The sequence below is a fragment of the Daphnia carinata genome, chromosome 2 (assembly GCF_022539665.2).
Source record: "Daphnia carinata strain CSIRO-1 chromosome 2, CSIRO_AGI_Dcar_HiC_V3, whole genome shotgun sequence".
NCBI lineage: Eukaryota > Metazoa > Arthropoda > Branchiopoda > Diplostraca > Daphniidae > Daphnia > Daphnia carinata.
The window spans coordinates 3,004,208-3,025,190 of record NC_081332.1 but is presented as its reverse complement, the minus strand read 5'-3'; the positions used below and the strand labels follow the sequence as shown (position 1 = coordinate 3,025,190).

General features: G+C 44.0%; 1 protein-coding gene across 3 annotated transcripts; it reads left to right on the top strand.

The window, feature by feature from the left end:
- Nucleotides 1-1,682: 1,682 nt before the first annotated feature.
- On the top strand, nt 1,683-20,062 carry LOC130686445 (T-box transcription factor TBX2b-like). 3 transcript variants are annotated; one of them, XM_057509568.2, is made up of 7 exons: nt 1,683-3,224; nt 6,180-6,293; nt 6,357-6,510; nt 14,305-14,454; nt 14,557-14,633; nt 15,695-16,047; nt 16,950-20,062. In XM_057509568.2, exons 1-7 carry the CDS (start codon nt 2,455-2,457, stop codon nt 18,290-18,292), a joined length of 2,961 nt encoding a protein of 986 aa, XP_057365551.1. In that variant the 5' UTR covers nt 1,683-2,454; the 3' UTR covers nt 18,293-20,062. The 3 variants fall into 3 exon arrangements, with proteins under 3 accessions (XP_057365551.1, XP_057365552.1, XP_059353565.1); XM_057509569.2 differs by having other exon boundaries at nt 1,684-3,224; nt 14,308-14,454; XM_059497582.1 differs by having other exon boundaries at nt 1,684-3,224; nt 15,698-16,047.
- Nucleotides 20,063-20,983: the final 921 nt, after the last annotated feature.

Sequence of the window (20,983 nt, the reverse complement as noted above, 5' to 3'; positions counted from 1 at the left end):
TACGCACAATAACGTGTTTTGAAAAAAAATTGCAATAGTGTAAAGTGATTGTTATTCAATACAACGAGAGGGATACTAGCACGCGTGAGCGCGACATGTTGAGTGATTCATTGCCAGTTTTTTTGTTTTTCATCGAGGCCTGGCACCCAACGAATAGTTCATCTTCACGTCGAGTCGGACTGGCGTAAGGCCGACGTCTTGCTACACGAAATCCACGTACAAACGGGCAATCCGTATTTCTCGTAGATGGTGCAGAGACATCATCAGTCAACAACAGTAATAAATGATCTTTAGCTGATGCGATAGATCAATTATTTTTCGGACGAATCGAGTAATCGTTGCGAGGAAGGCGAGAGTGAATTAGCGCCACGAATGGGGTCTTTACAAGTAGCCAACTCGCATCCGGTCCGACTGTCTGGCCCTCTCTCGGTAGAGTGTCGACTAGATTCAAGGGACTGCACGGAGGGTCCAACAAAAATCAAAGGCTCCGCCCCAGACTCCGCCTCTAAATGTGGCAACTATGGAACCTATTGGTCGACACGATTGAGACCCCCGTGGGATGACCGAAAAAGAAAAAAAAAAAGAAAAAAAAAGGGAGGAGGGGAGGCGTCTGCAAGTCACACGACACTCCATCGCCAACGCCGCCGCTATGGGATGACACATAGACGCCTGTTTCTGTTCGTCCGTGTCCGCCCGAGCCACCCTGGGTTGTGAGCAGCGGCGCCTGGCGGTCTTCGCCAGTCTTGGACGGTCGTCGTCGCTCAAACACCCGGTCCTTTAGCCCATCCGCGCCGCGACCTTCAGCTTCTGCTGTCGTTGTTGTTTTTGTGTGAAGCGCATGCGCGCGAAAAACGCGAAAATATTTCGGCGCGAAACGTCCAAGGTGCAAAACATTTGAATAATGAATAATTAAGGAAACAAAGGAAAACAAACTTTTTCTTTTGTCACCCTTCCTCCAAGTTGCAACATTCGTCTCCAAATCGTTCAAGGTCGTCCGAGAATGCAAAAAATAAAAGATGACGATTAGTTTTTTTTTGAAAAAATATCCAAGGTCATCAAGTGTTTGACTCGAGTTGTCTTGTTGTTCACGGTTTTATGAGTAGATGAGAGAACTGCGGCGTTCTTTTTTGAAAACAAAGAGAAAAACATTACAACAAATAAAAATTCAATAACCAAGTTCAAGCTGTGCTTGGAAATAAAAAGGTGGTGCGCTTGTCGTGCGTGAATTTGAGCACCCCGCCGTTCAATTCCTCCTGATTTTTGTTTTTGGCCATTTTTTTTCCCTCTTTCGATGTGACGACTCCTCCCGCCATCGCCCACCCAGTACACTGGAAGCGTCGTCCATTTTCATTTCCCTCCCACACACGCACACAAACGGCGGACACTTTGGTGCTGTTTCCAACAACGTTGCCGGACTTGAGTCTTTTATTATTTTTTTTTTTGTTTCGTTTTTATTTATATTTTGCCACCCCTCTGTTTCGGTGGGTGGTGTTGGGTAGAAAAATAAAAGAAGAAAAGAGGAGGTGTTTTTTGTAGGTGGGTGGGAGGGGAGGTGGCGAAAGACGAAAAGAGGACGAAGGCGATTGGATGTGGCCGCGATGGGTCGACCAATCTCCGTTGGTACAACATTAAAGCCCTCGCCAAAGCGGTGTCGGCGCTAGTGTCGGCTTCGGCGCGCCCGGGCTTCACTTGGTGGTGCTTCACGGCCGTGTGGACATCCAACACCCTTCCTCCCTTCTCTCCTCTGCACACCTCCTTCTTCTCCTATTTTCTCCCGTCGGGTGCTGATGCCCATCACCAACCATCACACACCACACAGTCAACACCTTCTACCTCCCCACCCTACCTCCTTGCCTGCCTCTCTCTTGGCTGGTTGGACTGGCCTCTGGCTCAGTTGCTGTTCTGATGGTGGTGGAGCTAGCTGCTCGCGTACACCAGTGGCCATTAAACGACACGTTTTCATCCGTTTTATTTTACACGTTTACACAAAGTCGAAAAACTTTTACACGAAACACAAACGACAGTTTGAAACTTGACACGTTTTTCCATTTCGAGAATGGGTCTGTCGTCTTTAGTTGACTTGTACATTGACTGAGGCAAGTTTGCCTCGTGGCGAGCAAACGTTGATCCTAGGCGGCTATCATTTTCGAGTTTTTTCTCTACAATTTTTGGTGGTAGTGCGATTCAGTGATTGAGGTGCATCGTTAACTAGTGAACTGTTTTCTCACGAATTGAACTATATTTAGTCTTCAAAAATTAAAAGTGCTGGTGATTTTACCCTCCCCCAAAGTGCTCAATTTTCCGTGTGTGTGTCTTGCGAAATAGTGGTGTTTTAGAGTTTTTAAGAAAAAAGGTTGCAAGTTTGTGCAGGATTGATCAACTGCCGTGACTATTGCGACCACAATCCAAAAGAAGAAGGCGAAAAGCAGCACGCTGCATAGCCTCGCGCTCCAAATGCGTTTCGAACAGGGAGAGCAAGTCAATCAGCTGTTCTCGCAATCCGAGATGGCTTTCCATCCTTTCCTGTTGCAACAGCATCATCATCACCACCTTTCGCATCAGACGACTGGCGGCAGTGGTGGCAATGGAAGCAGCGGCGGTAGTGGTGGCACTAGTGGTCGGCCTTCCGATTTCAGCGTCAGTTCTCTCTTGACGGCATCTCAACAACAACACCACCAGTTCAACAGTGCCGATCGAAACAACGCACTCACCTCACCTCCTTCCAGCAATTCCGTTCAATCGGCAGCCGTGGCCGCGTTGGCCGCAGCTGCGGCCGCTCACGCCGCCATGCGAGCCCATTCGCCCCCGTCGGCTGTCGGTTCCAACAACAACAACAATAATAGCGCTAATTCTTCGTCGTCTTCGGCCGCTGTGGCGTCCAGTTCTCCCGCTGGATCGGGAGCTATAGGCCCGTCTTCAATACCCAATCCAGTTAGCGTTAGCATGGCTCAATTGTCGGCCTACAATGCGGCAACATCGTCCCTTTTAGCCGCCCATCCGGCCTCAGTCCGTTTCCCTCATCCGTACACCACGGCCGAAGACGTTTTGGCCTCGGCCGCTGCCGCCGCCGCTGCCGCCGCCCAACACCTCCGGCCGCTCCGTACGTTACCCGCCGTCGAAGACGACGGAGTCACCGACGATCCCAAAGTCAGTCTCGAATCCAAAGACTTGTGGGAGAAATTCCACGGTCTCGGCACCGAAATGGTCATCACCAAATCCGGCAGGTAAAAATTGGGAATGATTAATTTTCGAATTTCAATCGTTAGTTTAAGGACGTAGCGTTTTAGCGTATCAGTGTCGAGCATTGCTAGAGATTCCTGACCTGCTATCGTGTACTTGTATGTTTTACATTCGAGAAAACACACACATGGAAAATGGGGAGATAAGTGTTAAAGAGGAGGAGTCGGCACGAAACGAACGCGGGGTGAAAATTGGGAGGATTTCCTGCTCTCGCTTTTTTTTTGTAACACTCCCGACGGGATTTTCTTTCTTCTCCCCTTCTTTGAGTTATTTCCTATCGAATAATTCATCAATAGGTCAATAGCTAAATTGCCTCTAGCGTTTTGCAAGTTAAATCATTGCTTCAAATAGGCAAAGATCAATTTCTCTGAGAATCAACGACAACCCACCCTCTGTGAACAAGCCAAAAAAAAAAAAAGATATTGTATATCATATAATGTTTAAGGGGAAAAAAAGAAAAATGGCGACTGGCGCCAGCCCACCCTCCCGAGTCGCGACAGCTCGGAAGGCCTCTGGTGGATCGGTCGCAGGAAGAAACCAAGGGAGAAAAAGAAATTAGGCCTATACGGAGCGTCTAGTTGTAGTGACATGAGGGGGTGCAGTAAAGACTATCCCCCTCGTCCCTTCTGACTCTTCGTCTTGCTCGATATATATAAGTATAGACTTTTCTGGGTGTAGGTGTAGGTATAAATACTAACATCGTCGTATCTATGAAAAATATTAAAAAGGACCAGGGCAATCAGATGTGTAGGGGAGAGGCACTGGAAATAAGGTGTCTCAATGTCCAGTGGGTGTGTTTTTTTTTTAGAATACGGCCAAGACTGGCGCCATTGAGGGTTTTCCTTTAGCCCCGTATGTACTCGATACATACGTTTAAAGTAGCCAGATGCCCCGAGTCAGGTAGTAGGCTTGTTCCCTTTTTTTTTTCGGTAAATAGTGGACAGAAGAAACAAAGCGATGTGTGTAGAGAAAATAGACGATGCGATAAAAGATCTGACTTGTTTTCTTTTTTCGCCAAGTCATTGCCAAGTTAATCTTTTTTTGAGGAGGAGGGAAAACTCGAGAAATCCTTTACGCATTTCTACATCGTCAGAGAGTCGAAAAAACATTTCATAATAAATTTGTGGACATGGCCCATGACGGGTATAAACACACTCGGATGATTCACGAAAAAGATGATGTTTGAATTTTCATGTTTTTATCAATGAAAAATCTCGTTCGTACTTAAAACCATTTTGATTGAAGGGACGAATAAAAAGAGGAAACTGTCGTCGTATTTTCGTAACTGAGAAAATCATATTTTTCCTCGTTGTGAAGTGGACTGTCGCTTGTAAGAAACGTATCCACGGGGGGTGGGGTGGATGTCGGCGCACGCGCGATTCACGCCGGTCAAATGGTTGTTGGATCTTCTTTTTGTTTTTAACCCAGACATGAAAAGGGCTTGCTGTAGATGTGAATAAAAATAAATCATTGCCATGGTGCGATGTTATCAAATTCCATGTTTCTTGTGGCACAGAAAATTGCGCCGGCTGCTAAATCACGGACAACCACCACATACTCTAAATCAATATTTGATTGTATCCCCACAAGTTTTTTTTTTTTACTTAAAAAAATTTAGGTTTCATTTTTTTTTTTTGAGGTAAGAACCGCAATTTTGGCATCGTGATCGATCACTGATAAATCGTTCGTGAAAATTACATCTTTTTTAAAAATATCGGGGTGGAGGAGGGGATAGGGAAAAATCAAAGGAAATGGAGCCGCGCTAAGCCTTAACGGAAACAAAGCGACACACACACACACACACAAGACGGTGTACACGAGCAAAGGGGTCGTGAGCTTGTTAGACACGTCGAAATAATAGCCGGGAGAGAAAAGAATAAGGGCCCTGTGTGTGTGTCTGGTCAACGGTGTGAAAAAGAGAAGAGGTACGCTCTGTGCACGTTTCCTTCGATTTTTTTTTTCGGGTTTCTCTGCCCATTCCAAGTAGGAAACATTTCTCTTCGACCATTTGCATGGCTAATGAGGCATAATGAGCCGAGAGAAAAAGAGTTTCTCGGGTGAGTTGTTGGTTTTTCAAAAAAATGTTTTAGGCCCCAGAGTCCGCGGTACTGCGCCATCGTGTTTGCTATTCGTTCGTTGAGACGTTCAATGATTGGCCGATTTTCAGTTCCGTCACATTCAAACAATTCGAAAAAAAAGGGGGGAATTTTATTTTGTAAAGCAAAAAAAGAAAATCGGAAACAAAAGAGGTGCCGCCGCCACAAGAAACCTTATACCTACGCACATAACAGTCGACTGGATGAAGGCGGCGGCGCGGCTATTCAAACAAGACAAAAACGTACACAGAGAGACGAGAAGCAGCCAAACCCGACAGACCGGAAGGAGATGCGATGAGACAGCCGCGAGACATTTATTGAATGAGATGAGAGAGATACTCTTCTTCTATTTGTTATCAGCCATAGAAATAGATGAAAGCTCTTTTCTCTTTATATAGATACACGTCTAAATACGACTTGAGAGCTTTAAACATTTTGTTGTTATGTACCTGGCTCGCAACTCTGTGCGCTTCTTTATTGTCAGATGCCACCGTTGCGATGTCTCTCTCTCTCTCTGCAGCGTCTATTGAAGGTGGCCCCCCTCTTGTTGGCCGTCTTGTCGCGGCCAACAAAACGCGCTTTGACATGTTTTTCACCGGCTATACAATAACGGACGAAATGTGTGTCCCCCTCTGCCACTCGAAACAGCATAGGTAGTCTGCTTGCCTGATTTTTCGAGTAGCTTTGAATGAGGGTAGGTTAGAAGATAGAGCACTAAGGGATTACAAGGATCATCAGTTTCGTATGGTACAACAAAAGAATCTTCCCCCTCTATTCGTACAGTAGTTTGATTCCCATGAAAATCAGTCGCTGTCTATAATGTATGTATTTTTAAACATTTAGGCAAATGTTTCCGCAAATGAAATTCCGTGTGTCTGGACTCGATCCGAAATCCAAGTACATTCTCTTGCTGGACATTGTGGCTGCAGACGACTACCGATATAAATTCCACAACAGGTTTGTTTTCTCACGTTCTGACCCAAAGATTTGTCTTGATATCAATTTGTCTTTTTTAAAAAGCCGTTGGATGGTTGCCGGCAAAGCGGATCCGGAGATGCCGAAACGGATGTACATTCATCCAGACAGTCCGGCAACGGGTGAACAGTGGATGCAGAAAGTCGTCTCCTTCCACAAACTCAAATTGACCAACAACATCTCGGACAAGCACGGCTTCGTAAGTGTCACATCTTGAATCTTTTCCTTCTTTAGTTGAAATATTCAAATGAGTTTGGCGCGGGTTTTATGAAACAAAGGGGGATATACAGATCTTGTTGTCATTGTTTATGGACAACTTCCGCCGTAGACCGCAGAACCGTGTGTCATCATTAGACGCAATTTATTCTCCGAAAGAAAAAAAAATTCTTGTTGTCTACCACCTGCGTTTTCCTCGCCTACTTTGCATAGCGCACACACACACACGGAAAGTTGACTTGTCTCCACCACCGGTACCCTCAGACAAAAAGTTATTCTTGTACAATAGAGACATCATCACCCATAAAGTTACCCTGTGGCGCGTCTGTACACACACACACCTGTAATTACCGGCCATTTTGTGTGATGCCTGCCTGCCCCTGAACGCCTTGTGGGACTTTGTGGGTGTCTCTTTCTCTCCAAACATTCTCTCCCTCCCTTTTCTCCCCCCGTTCTATGGACGTTATTTTCTCTCCTACCGACGCCCACCAACACCACACACACAGAGCTCACCTCTTTCTCAATGGGTGGGTGTCCGGGACTCTGGCTGTTTTGACTGTTCCGTGAAAATGATGATGAATCGAGTTAACAGCTTTTGTTTGTTTGTTTCCCTCTTATTACAACTGTCGCTCTTTTTTTCTTTCTTAAAAGTCGTGTTATACAGATAGGAAAACACGGTTTCGTTGTCGAAGAGATGCCTATCGACATTTTGGGCTATCATTTTTAAAGCTTTTGTGCAACGCGTTGGGTTTGGGAATCAAATGTCATCGAGAAGTGCCCAACTCTTGACGTTTATGGCGAAAAAGAATAAGCACCTGGCCCAACTTTTGCTAGACGTTTTCCTAAGATTTTTTCTTTTAAAAGTTTTATCCGTCTAGTCGGGCAGGTTTTTTTTTTTTTTTGACTTGTTAGTCGTCGGAGCGACATGCCCTTTTTTTTTTCTTTTATAGGTGCGTATATATATATATATTCTGTGGGGAAATCATGAAAAACACACACAGGAGAAGTTAAAAAAAAAAGGACAGGTATAGGGCAACAAAAAAAAAAAAGAAAATGTTGAGTGGATGATGGAAGAAAAGAGTGACGGAGAGATGGTGTCGGAAAGTCGAAACCCTTCGCGCGCCACCACGTTTGCATTCACGGAATGAGGGGGTCTCGGCACTTTGGCACCTACCCCCTACGGTTTCTCTGGGTTTCTTTCTCTCCCTGCGGTACACACACACTGCGTTTTTTTTTCTTCTTGTTTGATCAACAGTTTTTTTTTCTTTTACCTTAAAAGAAAAAGGAATAAAACAAACAAGAAAGTTTTGAACCTCCGCCTGAAAAATGTTTGTCTGATTTACGAGCATCTTAACGGCCATCCGAAAAAGGGGTTTTCTTCTCTCCCATATTTTTTTTTTTGTAGACTTTTCACTTTTTTGGCTGAATTCTTAATCGATGGTCCTCATTATTCATAAATCTGGAAAAAGAAAAATCTCTCTAGCCTTATTAGCTTTTTTTTGAGCGGGGGGGTTATATGGCATAATTTATTCACGGCCACAAGAGAGCCCTGGCCAAGGGAAAAAAAAAAAACTTGGGGGATTCTTTACGAGGGTGCCGATTGATTTCAAGCTGGTTGCGCGCTGTTGGGCCCCTTTCGGTCGAGTTGGTTCTCTGGGGCCCGCCCTTCGTGATGGAAAACAATCAAGTCGATTGAAAATCATGCTGCCATCCAACAGCGAAAAAAAGCCCCAAGCTCTCTCTGCCCTTTTGCTTCTGCTTACCAATTCCCCCCCCCCCCTCCTTCCTCATCCCATATGTATATTGTATACCACAGATTCCCTTCTTTTTCTTGGCCCTCCGATGGATAGATGGATGGTTTATGTTCTATTTGTTTAGGCTGGCGGGGCCCGTGTGGAGAGTTTTACGATGTCGGTATATAAGACAGTACACACACACACACAAGCTTATTGAGAAATCTCTTATTTGCTTTGCACACAAACTGGACAGGTTATAACATCAACACACACACACACAAAAAACTACTTCCAATTATCTTTTTTTTTTTTGGAGCTCATTTGACTTTAAAAGAAAAAAAAATCCCACCTAGTCCCTTGTTCTCATTTCAATTAAAAACCAAGGCCCGAAAAGTGTTGGATGTGGTCTTTCCACTTCTACGTTAGTTGACACGTATTTTTTTGTGTGTGTGCGCTTCAAAGATGATAACGAGAGGAAGTTGATTCGTTTTTCTAGAAAATCATCACGAAAGGTGAAATTATACGGTGCGATAGGGATGCCGTGAAAACATGAAACGCGTCCGACCCTCTTCCTGTCGCTCAACTTATCGTTGCATTCCCCTCTTCTTTTTTTTTCAACCAAAAATTAAAGTTTTTTTTTGTGCCTGTCGCAAAGGGGCGGTCATCATCAGAAGAGATGAATGGCTGCTGCTCTTGTTATAAAAACCGAGAACCCTGTGTCTATCGTAATAGATTGTAATGTATATAGAAGCCTGAAAAGTGTGCGATAAAGAGGGGGGACAAGCTGAGAAAGTAACAGCAAAAAGGAAGGAGACACGAGTCCTTCTCTATTGTTGATTTAAAAAAAAAAATGGATTCGATAGCCTTGTCGGGGAATTTTTTTTTGTGTGTGTGTGCGTCTACCGCAGTGGAAAATTAAAAATTGGATAGGTTGGAATATTCTTGGAACACTTTTTACCGACACCCGAATTCTCGTTTGCGAAGGAAATAAAAATCATTTTCTTTCTTAGTTTAGGGCCAGCTGATTTTGCCCGTCATTTATAAGCAGAAAAAAAAAACAGCAGCCAAACTCACTATCGTCGTTTGTTTTTTGTTTTTTTCTGGCGCCTCTTTTATTTTCTTTTTTTGAATTCATTAAGACTCTTGTTTCGGGTCGCCGTTCGTATAATAGAGTTGTTGTTTTACTGGCTTGCTGCTGCATCTATTGAAAGTAGGAAAGTAGCTGCTATATTTATACACTCCATCATTTCGCTTCATCCGACACTAACACGCATCGGGACTCGAGAAAAAAATTTTTCCCGAAAGAGAGCTATAAAATAAAAAAAAAAAGACGCACATCCTCACCTTTTCTGTCGGCGTGAAATGTGTTCACTGTTGCAAATGCCTATAGAGACTGTTGTTTGCCCACCTAACCAAAACATCTAGACACACTCACAAAGTCTTTTTTTTTTTTTTTCTCCCTCATTTTTATCTTACACCGTTCGTTTCCTTTCGGCAAGACGACAGAATAACGAGCGTGGCGATTATCATATTCTCACGCCGGGAGCGGCGAGCGTCTCGGGCGTGCGAGAAATAGAAAGACAGAAAGAAGAAGGACGGGGGGATAGCGTGGCAACAAACACTTGCTAGATTGAAAAAAACTGAGGGAAATTCAGAAAAGAAATGAAATCAAAACAAGAAATCATTCAGCATTTTTGGTCAGTTGGAAAGGTATACAAACTAATTGTCGATTCTGTTCGAGTATTCGGGTTGTTTAAAGGAAAAAGACGATTCCCGATTTGGCACGAAAATGGGGCCATGTTTTTTTTTTGCCTCTCCCCCACACACACGAATCTTTCGGGCTAACAAATTTGAATTAAAAAAATATATATTTGAATGGGGGTATTGAATCTTCTCTGCGTTTTCATAGAAAAAAAAAAAAAAAAGAAAACCCTCATGGAGGCACCTACCTTATTTTTTAAAAACAGCAACAAGAATATGAGGGCTGTGTTGTTAAAGAAGAGTGTATAATAGCTGGCGCCAGTCGTTTTCGGTGTAACAAATGGCCTCTAGCTGTTTTGCCTATCCATTGAAAAGCATCACATTCCTCATTGACTAAATAGATTTCTCCTCTTTCGTGATGATGGGAAAGAAAAATGCAGTGGGCCGTAACCCGAAATCGTGATAGTTTCGAATGATGTGTGAAAATTGGTCGGCCCCTTTTTTTCCCTTCCAAGCAAAGACATCAAACTTGATGAGCAACGGGCCTCTTTATCAATTGTTTCCGTTTTTCTTCTCTCCCCAAAACGCAAAAATTCTGACTAGGCATCTTATTTAAATAAAACTCAACTTGGAAGGAGGCGTTGTTGATTAAAAAAAGAAAGAAAGAAAGAAAAGAAATAGTTTGTGTGTGTGGCTGAATGGGCCAGCCACACCTTCCCAGGCGCCAAACAATCGACGTGCGGCTGGGCATATAGCGTGGCCGGTTCGTAGTGTATGCTTTGCGCGCACAGTGCATTATACACTATCATTATATGATTATTATCATGATTATCATCTTTTCTTAACTCTTGTATACAGGGGCTCGGTTCAGCCGTAGGCGATTGGTTTAAAGTTTCACATCAAACACCACAAGAGGGAAATGAATTTGTCTGCACCTTCTTCTTTCGTTTCTTTTTCGGATGATGATGTATATGTATATTTATTCGTTTCTTTTTTTTCTTCCTTCTCAACGGCACGGGCCGTCGGAAAAGAAAAAAAAAAAAACTACCTGTGCACGATCGAATAATAAGCGAGTCGTACGAGGGATGAGGGGAATGAAGACGATTGGGCGGCCAACGTACACCGCACGCGGGAGCTATAAAAATGGATAGATCTGTGTGTGTTTGTTTTTTGAGAAAGAAAGAAAGAATGGCATTTGTTTTTTCCTGATGACTCGTTTCCTTGATTTCACACATTCAGTGCGAGTACTACTACCATTTGTTGTTTGCCATTACTCTGATATAAAAGAATGAAAGAAGGGCACCTCATCTGTAACGCGTAGTTTACAACCTGTCCGCCCCATCCCACCGTTGGGCAAGAGAAAAACAAACTTGTGGGATCCCCGAAATGTGTCGGTTTGGCGTAGGGGAATTTGCATGGAAATGGGCCGGACCTACTCTCTCACCTGTTTGATGATTTATAGCCATCAAGTTTATTCTTCTTTTCTCGTCTTCATCGGTGCCAATCGAGTCGAACCATAAAAAATCACGCCGCCATTGTTACCGTCCCGACGCCTTTAAATGTTTTATCCTTCCGATCTCTTCAATATTTTTCCATTTTTTTTTTTCCTTTTCGTGGATGGCAGGAGCCACTTAAACACGTCTCACTTTGAAGAAACTCTTTTGTTCTTCCTTCTGCCCGTTCTCGACAACAACAACAACACAATAGATGACGCCTTTCGTCGGCGTGGATAATAATAATGGGTCCTAGAAGCCACACTTTGATTTTCTTTTTTCTTGAGAGGTTGCGTTCCCAAAAAAGGGGCAGAGACCTGTTTTCTTTTTTTGTGTTGCACGCTCTGATCGGGGCCGATATCTTATTACATCCAACACCTTTTCCATCCACGAAAAGTCATCACACACCGAAGAGCAAATAGCCCGCAGACGAGCGTAATCATCCCACCCAACACACTTTTTTTTTAAACAAAAATCTTTCGAATTTATTCCTGCGGTCATCTTCCCACTTTTCGGCTTAATCACGGGGAGCACGAGCTCTATTATTATTTTATTTTTCATTTCTTGGCTTTGTTTTTATGGTGAAATCGGGAAAGAAATATCGAAAGATTTGATCGTGTTTGATATACAAACACCATCGAGACCTGCGGGCTGTGATTGGGTGTCCGTGTTTGTTTTTTTTTTCGTTTTTCACGCGAAGAAGAAAACGACCACCAGCAGCAACCAGATGGTTGTAGCCGCGGGATAAACAACACAACCAAAATAGTTTTGGGTTCTTCTTCTTCTTCACCGTTTTATTTTACCTGTGCGTCCCCTTTTTTTTTCTTTAAATTTCAATCCAAAGACGACCGCCCACATCGATTCTTTTTTTTTTTTTTTTTTTTTTTGCGGTGGCTATGAATTTTTAAAAACAGAGATACGCAAGCGAAATCTTGAAAAAAATAAAAGAAGAATGCGCACTCTATAGCTCAGGTGCACACGTAATGAACGACAACATTTGTCATTGGTGACTACCGTGCAACGAAGCTTTTCGCCTAGTTTCCCGTTTTATTTTATTTCATCTTAACAAAAAAAAAAAAAATTAAAATCTTTCGACATTTTTCTTTTGCGTGCATGGTCCTCAGAATTTGTCAGCTACATTCCAAAGGTGTGTAAGTGCATACACAGAGCGAAGCGGCTTAGAAAAAAAAAAAAGTACCTGCGGGTCCCGATGATATATCTGTGCGCACACGTGCGCTCGTTCGTTTTCCAACGACTCCCGTTTTCCTTTTGTTTTTTTGTTTTTTTTGTTAAGAAAAGAAAATCTTGATTCCCGAATTTCTTGATGGCAACGTGGTAGGAGGCACAAAATGGACACATTCCGTCCTTGTTGTCGGGATAGTGTGGGCCGCCATGGCGTTGTAATCTATCGTTAAGGGCCAAAGAAGAAGAAGTTTTGGAACGCCGAGAAGAGTCCAAGGTCCAAACAAGCGGCACATAAGCGGGAGCTGTACTAGCCCCTGTCCAGTAGCCGACGATGGTGCGCCCCCCTTCCCTGAAAACAGCATTCCTACACTCACACAACCATCTTCGGTCTATATCGCTAGACGTAGGAACGCATTCCACGAAAGAGAGCAGCTCATTTCTCCACTTCTGTGTAGACGTTTTTTGTTTTCTTTTTTATCTCTTGCTCCGGCTCAGGTAGTGTGAGACAGTGAGAAATAGATATACTTACAGGCAACAGAAGCAGGTTCCCCCTTCGACATTGCAGGGGGACACACACACACAAATATACAAACAAAACTGGTTTTCCCTATTTTAGAATTTTTCTTTTTGTTTCTAGTTGAAAATCGTTTTTCGAAATTCAGGTTGAAAAAAAAAAATGTCTATGAAAATTGAAGAAATTGTGCATTACCATTATTAGATGCGCGGCAAGAGTTCAAAAGATATTAGAATATTTAAAAGACATTTCCGGTTCTTGTTGATTGTTGTTACCCTTATCCCCTCCCTTATTGGCAGAGGGGATGGAAAATGAATGCGTGTGCATTTGTATAAATAGCTAATTTCCTAAAAAGCTGATGGTATCTAGTTGGCTCTTTCTCCATTACCACTGAGAGGGGGGGGGAATATACCAATTCTCATAGAATTCGGCATCTTTTGTGACCCGCGTCTCTCTGAGGATTTTGCTAGTCTGACAGCGTATAGGGGCGTATATAAGGTGCTGCTGTTTCCTTCTTTTTCCCTAAAACTCTTTGATTTTTTTTTTTTTTTCATCGAGTCGTTGCGACGTGACTCTAGTTGCATCACATTGCCACCCCTTTGTGTGTGTCTTTGTGTCTGCCTGTCTGTGAAAAACGGGGGGGGGGATGCAAAAGGGCGACGCTGTTCCTCGTGTGAGAACAATCGGCCGTCGTTTGGCGTTCGTTCCCTCTTCGTTATTGCGGTTCACACAGACGAACAAACCCTTGGCTGACATTCAGGCCAAAATAACACATCAAATCAGCCTCCCGTCTCGACAGCACATTCTGATGGTCGACGATGCGCGAAAATTGGGCAGCGCACGCGCACCGATGACAAATCAATCGCAATCAACTCCCCGCGTCTGACTCAGTCGCATAAAAAAAAACGAAAATGACACACACAAAAAAATCGTATAAATATTAACGATTGAGTGAATTTCCGAAAATTGCGGGTGGGGGGGGGGGGCGTGTAGGGGTTGGATGGTAGACAATCAACGCTGATGACGATCGTTTTATTGATTTCTTTTTGAATAGAATTTAAAGAAGAAAAAAATGGGTAGTGTGTGTGCAGATTAATCATGTTTTTCTTTTTTTTTATTTCGTGTCTCGCCTTTTTTCTTGGTTAAAGCAGACGATATTGAATTCGATGCACAAGTACCAGCCGCGATTTCATCTGGTGCGCGCCAACGACATCCTCAAGCTGCCCTACAGCACGTTTCGCACTTACGTCTTCAAGGAGACCGAGTTCATCGCCGTCACGGCTTATCAAAATGAAAAGGTAAGAAAAGGTGTCGACCTTCTCCAACGCACGTCGAGTGCCCTTTTTTTTCCCCTCCATTTTTGCATCGATAATCATTCTTTTGTTTTTGAAATTTCCCAGATCACGCAATTGAAAATCGATAACAACCCGTTCGCCAAAGGATTCCGGGACACTGGAGCTGGCAAGCGTGAAAAAAAGTGAGTTGAATAGTTTTCTTCCCTTTTCTCTTGTTTTTTTTTTTTTTGTTTGACCAAACATGACAACATTCCGCGGGGGGCTAGGGAAAAGCGCCCAGTGTCCAGCAGATTGACAAATAATAGACAGAGAGGCTCTTTGCTTTTGTTGACACTGGCGCCAGTTACGAGATAGAAGAGGGGGGGGGGGATCACGAGCCGATGAAATGGTCGTCATTTGTTGTGCAAACAACGAGCACACGCTCGCTTATGCTTGTCCCTACACACACAGAGCGAAACCTCCCCAACGCCCCTCTCGTTTTTAGTATCCCGCTGGGTGTAGGCCATCCTCCCCCTTGAAAAAGAGCGCATACAATTCTCTCTTTCTCTGCTGCTGCTGTGTGTGTTTGTACACAGTAAGAGAAAGAGCAGAGAGAGAGTAAGTAAAGTAAGTAGTCGGACAATCTCGCTGTATTCACCCTTTGCCACACCACTACTCCTCCACCAACACACACAGACACCGCAAGCTGTCATCCGATCCGCGGCTAATTACTCTAAAACCCCGGGCAGATGTTCACATTTTCACAGTGTGTCCGTCGTATTAGCCGAGAGAACGACACACACACAGGCCAAATGAGGTTCCAACAAGAAGCAGATGCGACCTTGTTATATAGACACAACCGACTGTCTATTTGACAGTTCTCGTCCGTTTTTTTTTTATTGTTATCTTTTGTTTCTTCTACTGGGGGCTTGTTGTTGGGACTTTTTGAACCTTCCAACGAGCAATTGCTCATCAAGTGAGAGAAAAAGAGACAAGGAAAGAAAAAAAAAAAGGTGAAAGGAAAAACCAAGACATCATTGTGGTAATTGGGGGGTAGAGGGGATAAAGTTGATCATACGTACGTTGAGAAGTTGAGACAGGCGACTAGCCAACCCATAAAACAATAAACATAAAGAAAGAAAAAAAAAAACACAGTCTGTCGTCTCAGCTTCTACACACTCGACTACACACCGTCAAAAAGGGGGAGGGGGGTGAATTTTGGACGAAAATGAGAAGCCCAACTTATTGGTTTGATTCGATTCAGCAGGCAGGCCATGTTGGCAGCGTCGCAACGGCATCACGACGATCCGTCGCCGCACAAACATCACCACCACCATTCGTCCAGCGGCGGAGGTGTAGGTGTAGGCAGTACGGGTCTGCACGGCCATCACCACGTTGGCCATCACGGCCATCACCACGGACACCACCACGCGCATCACCTGGCCGTGCTCGGTGGCGGCGTTCACGGTCACGCAACTGGCGGCGCCATGTCCATGTCCTGCTCGCCGGCTCCCGATTCCAGTCAAGATGGCGTTCACGATCTGGACGACGAGAAACTGGACGTTGTCGGCACTAGCGACGGACGAGACGGCGCATCTCCCCTTCACATCTCTGACGGTAAGTGTCTCACCTTGTCCATTCAACTCTTTTTTCTTTTTTGTTTTGTTTTTATTTTTGGCTCCCTCTCTCCTTCCCGTTTTTACTACACACTCCTAAAGGAAGGCCTCCAATTTGATATTTTTATTGTATTTACCTTGTCCATTTTCTTCTTTAAAAACAAAACAAAAAAAAAAAAAAAAAAGAATAGAAACTTTGGGAAAAGTGAGTAGTGAAATGCCCATGAAGCGTGAAAAGGGGGCACAGTCGCCCTGCCCGGCCATTGACACGGACTTGTTAATGTCTCTCGCGGCTATTTTACATAGTCTTTCTTTCTTTTTCGAAAGACATGTGTGCCTTAGTCTTTTTGGTTATTTTCGTGTCTAGCAGACAGAAGCAGCAAACAACCCAATGAACTAATAGACACACACACACCTGTCCATATATTCTCCAAGTGTCGTGAAACAGCCGCCAAACTCTGTCGAAAATGACGCCACTTTTCACGTTTCGTGCGTGTCTTTCGTGTCCTCCTTTTTGCGCACAAAAAAAAAAATGGTTGCCCCTTTTTTTTCCACGGCGTCGAGGCAATTGTGTTTCCGCTTTGCGGTTGGCGTCCGTTGACAGCTCCAAGAATTAGAGAAAAAAACAAACAGACAAACAATAGAAGTGGGGAAAAAAAAAATAAATAGATATAACTGCCAACTTATTATGGACTTTTAAAAATGCCCTTTAAAGACGAGACTTTGATACCTCCTTTCAAAAAGGAAACATGTAAAACCACACCGGAAATACTGCCTCCCTTTTTTTTTTAAATTTTGGCCTTCATTCTATATAGGGAAACATCAAGTGTTATTATAAAATCGTAAAAAGTTATTCTCGGAAAAGTAAAAAAAAAACAAACGTTTCTATTTAAAAACAAATAGATGCCAGCATGTCGGAGGATATGAGCCGGACGGGGACGCCGTCGCACCACCACGGCGACTCGGATTCCGACGGCAACAACGACCACCACCATCACCAACATCAGCCGTCGTCTTTGCATCATCAACTGCACAACCATCACCTCAACAGTCTTCATCCGCACCACAATCACAGCCTGCAGCATCACTTGCTCGTCCAGCAGCAGATGCAACAACACATGCAGAGGAATCGAGAGAATCATTTGAATCAAAGAGTGTCGTCGTCGTCCGGCGGAGGCCAACAGCAGCAGCAACAACACGGCGCTGCCAGTGGTGGCAACGCTGCAGCAGGGCCGGCTTCCATGTTGTCTCCTGGCTCGGCGGCTGCTGCGGCTGCAGCCGCGGCCGCCGCTGCCGCCCAGCACATCCATTCGGCGTTGGCCAATTCGGGCGGCGCCGGCGGTCTCCTCTCGTCCGTCCACCCCAGCACGGTCAGTTTAGGCCCACCTCTACCTCCGCCACCTCATCTGCTCCCTTACCTCTATCCGGGTGCTGGATTGTATCCGGGAGGGCCGTCTCTGCATCAGCTGAGTCAGCTACTCCATCACGCTCACGGCCACGGCATCAATCACGGAGCTCACGGTCCATCTGGCCCGTCCGGTCACGCCATGGCCGGCCTGGCTGCCGCCGCCGCGTCTGCGCACATGGGCGCCCACATGGCCGGACACAATTTGCTGCTGAACGCCCAGTTGGCCCTGGCCGCACAGCATCAGCTCTTCCATCCGCACGCCTATCAGAATCTCTCGGCCGCCATTGCGGCCCACTCGGCGGCCACGAACGCCGGGGCTGCGGCAGCAGCCGGACAAGTTGCAACGTCACTCCCATCGACAGGCGTCGGCCATCCTTTGTCCCAGCCTCCTTCTCTTCCGTTGGCGCCAATTCTACCCGTCACCACACCCCTGTCGACGACGCCTCCTTCCACTGGCGCAGGAGGAGAGAGCGGCCAACGTCTCAGAGGTCAGCACCGTTTCGCTCCCTACAGTTTACAGCCGGGCAGCGGTAGTAGTACAAGTCCACCGGCTGGACACAAATCGCACGTCGGCCTGTCGTTGGGCTCGTCCGCCTTCGAGGCCGTCAGTCCGAAAGGATCCAGTCCTAAAGGATCGCCTCCGCCGCATCATCACCGGTCGCCGTCTCCTACACCGTCGTCCGTCTCGAGCACGGTGAGCAGCGCGGCCAGCAACGCCGCATCGGCTAGCGATTTAAAGAACATGGAGAAAATGATAAACGGCTTAGAAATGGCCAAGGGCATGATTGCCGCCGGTGCTGAATCCAACGGATCCATCGACAGTTGCGATCCAAAGTAGTTTCTCATCCTCCCCATATTTTTTTTTATCGTCTCGTCACAATTTTTTAAATAATTATAGTTTATATATATATATATTATCTCCTTCTCTCCTTTTTTTTTCCCCCTCATTTTTTTGACTTGATCTTGTTGAATTCTATGGCAACTCTGTGTGTATACTTTTGTTTTGTTTTTTTTTGAGCGCATGTCTTTTCTTCAATGGCACAATTCCAAACCACTAGCATCTGGCAAGGATTTTTTTTTTTTTTTTTTTTTACAAAATGAATGTGAATATAATAGTTGAAAGAATTTCGAACAAATCATTTTTGGTTAGGTTAGTCTCTACACACACAGACACACAAACAGACGAGAAAAACAGAAACATCTTCGAAACCAAAGAGAAAAAAAAAAAAATAATGTTGAAATACGTGTGGTCTTTTTTCTTAAGAATTATTTTCCATCTGGTCCGCCCTCCCCCCCAATTCCACGAGTTTCATCTCTCATTGTACATGCTTGTATCTTGTGTGTGTGTTGAGAATGTCTGTTCATGCAATTTTCAAAAAAAAAAGGTCCGACATATAAACCTCCCTCCGATCACACTGCTCTGCCTACCTGCCTCCTCGTCTAGTAACATACCCGGGTATGAAAACATCATTTGCATATACAAAATCGTGTACACACCATTTATCATCGCTGTTTTTTTTTTTCTCAACATTTTTCATTTTGTGTGATCAAAAAAAAAAAAAATCCGTTCGTGTGCCAATGAGTTTGACATTTTCACACACACGTCTCCATTTCCTTGCCTCTTACACACACGTCCGTTTCTTTTTGTTCGTGCTCTCTCATTACGATATAGGCCTATACGTATGTCATGTCAAACTATTATATATACGGTTATTCTCTTTTGCGTTTCAAGTCTTCATTTGTTGTTGTTTGTTGATGTCGGCCGGACGTTGGGGGGGGGGATTTATTCCGATCTATTCGTTTGTGTGGCTTTCTTCTCATTTTTTGGCAAACTGTCGTCTCTCTTCAAAGTTCTAGTAAAAAACACACACCTATATTTAAAATAGATATATACGCGTGTGTGTGTGGGCTGTGTATCTAATAAATGTACATGTTCATATATATATATATATATATATATATTTATATATATTAAGTCCGTGTGTGTGTGTGTGTAGTTGCGTACGTCAGGTCCGGCGGAAAACAACAAACACAAAGAAAGTGAAAAAAAAAAAAATCACGGTGCGGTTTGACAGTGGCGTACACACAATTTCTTTTTTGGGGAGGAGTAAATGCGCGTGTGACAACATTTCAGTGCGTTCAATTTCATCGTGGACCCTCCTTTTATATTCTTTTTGAAATTTGTGGTCATTATTTTTTTTTTTTTTTGTGAATTTCATTGTCCAACTATTGGATGTCCCCTCCCTAGCCGCTATACAAATGGATGATTATTGCCGTTATTTAGCCGACGAATTGCACTTATTGTACAACACGGTTTAGATGATGATATGATGACACGCCCTTTATATACAAAACGTAGCGCGCGCAGCCACACACACACACACACATCTATTATTTTCGTGTTCCGTTTGTTTGTTTTCCGTTTTTTTTTTCTCTCGTTCATTTGAAATTTTCTTTGTATTTTAAACTCTAAAGAAAAAAAAAAAAAAAAAAAAAAAAAAAGAACGACAACTATACATCTATATGGGTTCCTGGTTCCTTTTGATGTGTAACAAAGTCAAGTATCAGTTTGTAATTGAGCAATACAGCTTTGTTATGTGCGTATAAAGAAAATGATTTTCTGTTTTCATTTGATCAATGAGAGGGGGAGAATTGAGGACGGTGGCGGCTCCACGTAGTCGGTCTTTGTAAATTTCTCTCGTCTGTTGTTTATGTCTAGGTCAGCCATGGCTCAACAGTTTTCTACCAAGGGTGAATTGAGCCTAAATAACTCAAAATTTCATTTCTACAATTTTTTTTCTTGAAAAGAAAAGTCTCATTTGAAGTATTGAGTCTCATACGATAGTAGTTCCGGAATGTAGAAAAAGGATTGAAAAAGGGGGTCGTGATGTTCGTGTATGAGAGTCATGTCTGATCAGCTGACAATGAAAGGCGGGATCACATAATATTAAATTGAAACAAACATTAAGGAAAGTTGGATACGTCATTTGGCGGCTCTGTCGGTCAGGACGAGAAGTTCAAAGATTTACGACACGTTAAGACGGCGTCTCCAGTCTCTAACCGTTGTGCAACCCAAGATTTTTTGTGTGTTCCAGTGAGCCGAGTCATGGAAACTGCCATGCCGCCACAGCCCAACCCACCGCTGCTTTTTTTTTTGTTTTTACGACGCGGCTCAAACTCATCAATATCATCTGTTGTGTGTATCGATCCTTTTTTTTTTTCCAACGGCATCATTTCGAAAAAGAGAAAAACAGAAATCAGGTAAGCGCCTATTTAACGGAGTTATGCAACTGTGTGTGTGTCACGAAATGACAAGTAGAAAAGAGAGAAAAATGTTGTGGGAAAAAAGGAGTTGATGATTAGGCGGAGACATCAAGTGGAACCTGGTGGACAATCAGATCGAAACGGAACTCGTTCAAGAATTCACGCTGCAACGTCACGACGCTCCGTCTGTAATATACACCCACACATTTGTGTGTGTGTGTGAGTAGTTTTTCTTTTCTATCCCCCCCTTTTTTTTTTTTCGTTT

What these genes read in the sequence shown, in the direction of transcription:
- LOC130686445 (XM_057509568.2), top strand. Translation starts at nt 2,455, where the DNA reads ATGCGTTTCGAACAGGGAGAGCAAGTCAATCAGCTGTTCTCGCAATCC. An exon ending in CGGCTTATCAAAATGAAAAG is followed by an intron (nt 14,455 to 14,556) that starts GTAAGAAAAGGT and finishes GAAATTTCCCAG; the next exon opens with ATCACGCAATTGAAAATCGA. An exon ending in TCCCCTTCACATCTCTGACG is followed by an intron (nt 16,048 to 16,949) that starts GTAAGTGTCTCA and finishes AAAAACAAATAG; the next exon opens with ATGCCAGCATGTCGGAGGAT.